General features: G+C 32.8%; 1 protein-coding gene across 1 annotated transcript; it reads left to right on the top strand.

The window, feature by feature from the left end:
* The first annotated feature begins 1,947 nt into the window (after positions 1-1,947).
* Positions 1,948-4,303, top strand: chst2b (carbohydrate sulfotransferase 2b). The gene has a single exon (XM_039666508.2). The coding sequence runs from the start codon at positions 2,493-2,495 to the stop codon at positions 3,888-3,890; it is 1,398 nt and encodes a 465-aa protein (XP_039522442.2). The 5' UTR covers positions 1,948-2,492; the 3' UTR covers positions 3,891-4,303.
* The last annotated feature ends 2,572 nt before the right edge of the window (positions 4,304-6,875 follow it).

Genomic DNA, 6,875 nt, shown 5'->3' with positions numbered 1-6,875 from the left:
CTCGATTTTTATACTTTCTTTTTCAGAGTACTTAGATTGTAATTATGCATTGATATATACATAAAGTTGTACATAAAGAATATATACATAAAGAAATTTGGAAAAAAAAAAATCAATTCTGACCTACACTACTTTAAGGAAAGGTTTTCCACGAAATTGAATTACATTTTTCCAACAAATTCAAATTAGTTTATATAATAATAATTTGTTGTAATCTTGTTGTATGAATTTAAATTAATTTAGTCATTCCTACTAGACAAAGTTTTGTCAGGTTAACTACATTTATTTTTGTCCTGCCTTAATTCACCAACATTATAATTTTAGTTATTTAGACTCTACGGTCACTTCTAATAATAGACATTTTTAAACTATTTTTTACATAGTAATATTATATTACTTGTGTAGGACTGTCTTTACACATAGTGCATACTGAGAACCCATAGCCTGAACAGGATGTTTTAAGCACATATAGTTTAATATTGAGTCTGAACACAATACTGACCTAAATACAGTCACCACTCTTCTGCATAATGGTTACAACAAAATTCAAAAACATTACAGAAAGTACTCTAAGTTTCTAACATAACTTAACATAAAACACCAACATTAACTAACAACATCTTTCCATTTACTGAAAAACACATAAAATAACACTTTTTTTGTCCATAAATTGACCCTCTTAACGCAGTCCCTTGCAAAGCATGCTGGGAACTACAGATCCACTGCCCAGTTAGATGTCAACAACAATGATTCATGTAGATTTCACACAAATGAATTAGGTTGATTGAACACAATGATGAAATAAATTAAATTAAAATTGACATATCTTTTTTTCGTTTTTTAATGAAATATTGCAGTATTTATTATTAATGATGTATCTGTTTCAATCCTATTTTATTATTATTATTATTCATGTGCCCTCTTGAATCAAATTACTTAATGACAACATGTCACTCACAGTCAGTTGTGAACACAGCAAGAGCAAACCCTTGTGCACATGGTGTAGATTTTCTGAATGTACGCATGAGTTGCATTCAGGCCACTTTATGAAATAAACATCCAACCTATCACAACAATGTTTTTTTTTAAGCATTGAGTCATTTTAAATCTAAGGACTGTGAGCAACATATAATATCATATTCTGATTAATATTTTAAAAATAAATTAGCAAAAGTTAGTATAGCCTCAGCCTTAAGTGACTTGTTGGATTGATTAATTAGAAAAGCTTAAAATCAAAAGAGTTCATTTGTAAATCTGATATTTCCAGTTCTGATCTTAAACTGCTAAAAAATACTTGACTATATTATTTGATCAGGTTATATAACCATCCACAAAAATAGGTAGGCAATAATAGCTTTAAATTTAATTTATATTAAATTATATTAATGACAGGGCCTAATATTAAATGACAACGTGTGTCATTACTTCACATTTGGTGGCTATTAAGAATGAATAAACTGACATGCATGATGCATTATGCTTGATTAAACTATCTTACTATTTTTGCGTTAGCAGGCAAATACTTTCTGCATAGGCATATAATCTTACTCTTTTTCTTACTAAAATCTTAATATTTGTGTGTTTATAGGCTACGTCTGAAAATCATTTTCTAAATCAAAAAAATCATCATCTGAATGAATGAAAGAATGAAACTCTAGTCAAAAATCCTATTTAATTAATTGTTTTTTTGCTCCTATTGAAATTGTTTTAAATGACTAAAGAAAAATGAGGTGAATGCCTGTGTTTTAAATTATTGTATGATTCCCGAGATTCATTTTAAGTGATATTAGTGAGCAGTTTTCGCGTAAATTACTCACAGTCGCACTTTCTGTGTTTAGCCATGATTCTCAACCACTGACATTGTGGTGGGGGGCGTTTGAAGTGGCGAAGCACCAGTCTATTTCCACTGACTGTGGAGAAGGGGAGGGTCTGTGTTTTTTTTTTTTTTTTTTTTTTTTACCTCGGACCGAGACTGAATCAGTTCAGTACAGTTGGAGCCGGAGACAGACGCCGCATCGACGAAAAAGACGACGACGCGCGACCTGAAAACAAGACGCCGGCGGATGTTCGCAGAGTGTTGAATGCATCCTGACTGCATTCATAACGGTGACTCGGTTATAATGTACTAATGTCTATTTCGCTATTGTAGTGGTTCTCCGCAGAACAACATGCAAACGTTTCAAACGAGATTTCTCTTGCGGTTGATACTGATGGATGTACAAACGGATATGATATTGTGAACGTTTGCCATCATTTTTTTCTGAGGACTGAGGGGAGAATCTGCGCACTGCAGTGACCCTACATTCAACAATGCACACGACTGTACTGTGGATGTGATGGATATTGGATATGTTGGCAAACGACGAGATTACATCTTGGTTTTCATTAAGAACAAAGTTTGCTTGCATGGAAACATAATTTAAATTGATAGTGTGTGTGCAGTTGCTCATTCACTGTAATTGAGTGGTTCAAGCCACTCTATCCTTCAACAGATGAGAAGCAACCAGTTCCTACAACTTCAATTGTCTGTACTAGAGGACAAGAATGGTGTTTATGACAGAAATCTCAAAACATATCGGAACCATCCCACGAAAATAGTATCCCAGCCTGGAATCGCAATGAAAGTGTTGCGGAGAAAAAGAATAGTACTATTTATAGCGTATTTTCTGCTGTTAGTTCTCACAATGCTGAACTTGGCTAACTACAGATGGACTAAAGAACCTCAACAGTGTAATCTCCAGATGAGAAGCACTCCGTATCAGGGAAGGTCAGACATCCGATTCCTCTACAGACCATCTCTTGCTAAGAAGAGGCAGCTTGTCTACGTTTTGACCACATGGAGGTCCGGCTCATCATTTTTTGGAGAGCTATTTAATCAACATCCAGAGGTTTTCTTCTTGTATGAACCTATGTGGCACATCTGGCAAAAGCTGTACCCGGGTGATGCTTTGTCCTTACAGGGAGCAGCGAGGGACATGCTGAGCTCATTGTATCGCTGCGACCTTTCAGTTTTTCAGCTGTACAACAGCCCTGGGAGCAAAAACTTCACCTCCCTTGGACTTTTTGGGGCCACACTTAATAAAGTCATCTGCTCGTATCCTCTTTGCTCAGCTTATAGAAAAGAAGTAGTTGGGATGGTGGATGACAAAGTGTGCAAAAAATGTCCCCCACAAAGCCTCAGTCTTTTGGAGGAAGAATGCCTTAAGTACAACACTATAGTCATAAAAGGGGTCCGGGTTCTGGACATCAATGTTTTGGCGCCCCTTATGGAGGATCCGTCTCTGGATCTGAAGGTGATTCACCTCGTGCGAGATCCCAGAGCCGTGGCCAACTCCAGGATCAAATCGAGGCACGGGCTGATTCGTGAGAACTTGCAGGTGGTCCGAAGCAGGGATCCCAAACTCCGTCGGATACCCTTTGTGGATCCCGGCCACAAAATTAGTAAAAAAGATGGTGCTGATTACCATTCGGTTGGGGCTATGGAGGTGATATGCGATCAGACGTACAGGAGCCTGAGGACTGCCTTAAATCCACCCGACTGGCTGAAAGGGAAATACCTGGCAGTGCGCTATGAAGATCTGGTCGATAATCCTGTCAAAACGCTACGGAATGTTTATCAATTTGCCAATCTCAGTGCCAACCTAGACATTGAGTCTTTTGCTCTTAACATGACTAATGGCACAAGCTCTTCCTCAAAGCCATTTATTGTGTCGGCCAGGAACGCGACACAGGCGGCCAGTGCATGGAGAACAGTGTTGAGTATTCAACAGATAAAACAAGTAGAGGAGTACTGCCATAATGCAATGGCCGTCCTGGGTTATGAACGTGTAAGAACAGCTGGAGAAGCAAAAGACCTGAGTAAATCTTTATTGACTGCCTCCAAACTGTGAAACTGAAACTGAAACTGTGGATTTGTTTGTTCCAATCAAAGTGCTTTTGAAAGATTCCACTATCGCTTTCTGGAATGTCATGGCTCTTTGTGGTCATTCAATAGCATTGTTAGTTTTCCAAATGAACCGGTAGATGTTTGATACAGCAGCATCTGTGAACCACAGCTGGAAAATTTATATTGTTCAAAACAAATGTTGCATTGCCCTTTTCCCCTTAAATGGATGCTTACGTTTGTTTGGAATGTTCTAGGTCTGTTTTTGAGTTTAAGTTCATTTGCTGTGTGTAAAATCAAGAAATGAAAATGGAGAATGAGCAACAAAAATACTGATCAAAACTGTTATGCAGAGTTTAGGTAATGCTATTTCTTTAGAATCAATTCTAAGACAATCATTAAAGTTCACAATGAATGCCAGTGTCATGTGTTGTGTAAGGCATATTTCTCATTACCAAATAAAATGTATTCTTAGCAATTCTTTACAAAATCTTAAAAGCTATATTTAATTTGGCTGCTTATAGTTCCAGGCTTATTTGATCAAGAAAACCTTTGAGTCACCTTTACGTCTGCCTTCATCATTTTAGGCGAAAATGATTGCATTTTAACAAAGTAAAAAAACAAAAACAAATTAAAAACACTGCAAAACGTGTCTAGTTTTAGTTAGTTATGCGAAATGATCTAGCAGCATTTGTTGGCTGATTTGTTTAGTTTGGTGTTTTTGTCATGTACAGTGTACAGTACTGCAGTGATATTCAGACATTTTGTCCTATATTTCATCAAATCTCGGAAGTTATGACTCAAGTACATTCTGTGCTGTCAAATCGATTAATCACAGTTTATCACATCTAACATTAAAGTGTTTGTTTACATTATATATATATATATATATATATATATATATTAAAAAAAATATTATTTATATATAAATATTCATATTTATATATAATATAAATTATATATAAATCTATATACAAATCGATTAATCACAGTTTATCACATCTAACATTAAAGTGTTTGTTTACATTATATATATATATATATATATATATATATATATATATATATATATTTATAGAAAAAAATATTATTTATATATAAATATTCATATTTATATATAATATAAATTATATATAGATCTATATACAGTATATACATGAAAATATTTATTAAATATATACAAGCATGTGTCTGTATTTATATATATAAAATAATCATACGCAGTGCACCCACATATATCATGTAAACAAAAACTTTTATTTTGGATGTGATTAATCATGATTAATCATTTGACAGCTCGAGCTGTATTTAATAAATATTTTCATGTATATACTGTATATAGATTTACATATAATTTATATTATATATAAATATAAAAAATGATATATAAATAAATTTTTTTTCTTAAATATACATGCATGTGTGTGTATTTATATACATACAAAATAATTATACACAGTGCACCCACATGTCATGTAAATAAAAACTTTTATTTTGGATGTGATTGATCATGATTAATCATTTGACAGCCCTAATATATATATATATATATATATATATATATATATATATATATATATATATATATATATATGAAGAGTTCAGATACAAAAGCCTCTAAGTGCCATTTGAAATTTTCTTCTAGAATGATCATTTTTATCAAGCTTGTATATTTAAGTTCAGTAATTTCACTTAAATGGCAATTCATAGGTAATCTTGATTGCCATTTAAGTGAAATTACTGGACTTAAATATATAGGCCTAAGCTTGATAAAAATGATCATTTTAGAAGAAAATTTCAAATGGCACTTAGAGGCTTTTGCATCTGAACTCTTCATATATATATATATAAGAATATAGAAGTATATATTAAAAATATATGTATGTGTGTATACAGTATACACATACTCTCACTCACATTTGTGAACAATGTTATGTAAACAAAAGCTTTTATATTAGATGTGATTAATCATGATTAATACATTTGACAGCACTATTCAGTGTACACAGTGGGACTTCAGAGTCCTATATTGGTCAAAAATATAATATTTATTTATCTGCATTGATTATACAGGGTTGTGGATGGGGGTGAGAGAACACTGATGCTATCAAACATGGATTCAAACAGGGTGTCACTTGATTACCATTGATTGGTAAATTGGTAAACCATGAGACTGGTTTAACTGAGTAAAGGGACTGGTAATATCACTGCACAAAGTGTTGATCCATGAACTGTAGTAACAGAGAGAAACTGCTTTTAATGCTAAGACTCCAAAGCAAAAAGTAAACAATTAAGGATAAAATAAAGGACGATATTTATAACGATAAAAATGTAGTTATAATAATAGTTATAAAAAAATAGATAGTCCATACCACAATTATAGTGATAATGGCACCAAGAAAATCTATTGTTGGAATCACTTTCAGAACATTTTTTTTGTCTTCTGATGACCTATAAAAGCATTGATAGTCAATTAGTATTCATCTGATAATATTGTTTACAGCTCGAACATTTAAAGCGGCAGATGACAACTGCAGTGCGCTTATAATAAACAAAATTATATTTACCACTGGTGTGGATGCTTATATAGTTATTGTTATAGTTATCTATTGCTATTGTCTATTGTCTTTCCACTTTGACTGTGGAACTATGTGAAGTGTCGTATTTTAGGCAGCTTTTAATCATTTTATGCAAATTGTTTCTTTGATACACTATAGTGCATGCTGGTAAGAAAGCAAATAGGACTAAACCACCAATTTTTCAGCCTAAAGAAAGAAGAAAAAAGTGCTTTTTTAGTCAAACTAAAAAAAATAAAAAATAATAATAATAAAAAAAAAAACAAAAAAAAAACCCTCTAATAAGTAAATCTATGGTTATATTTGACCCAAATTTAATCACAGTTATTTTCAGCACACATTTTTTATTGACATAATAATATATATATTTTTAAATGTTCACGTGGTTATGATAGCACTCTGGATACTAAGATGAC

The sequence above is a fragment of the Pimephales promelas genome, chromosome 22 (assembly GCF_988280905.1).
Source record: "Pimephales promelas chromosome 22, fPimPro1.hap1.1, whole genome shotgun sequence".
NCBI classification, from domain to species: domain Eukaryota; kingdom Metazoa; phylum Chordata; class Actinopteri; order Cypriniformes; family Leuciscidae; genus Pimephales; species Pimephales promelas.
Note: the sequence above shows the minus strand (reverse complement) of the source record. Positions and strands in the feature narration are given on the sequence as shown.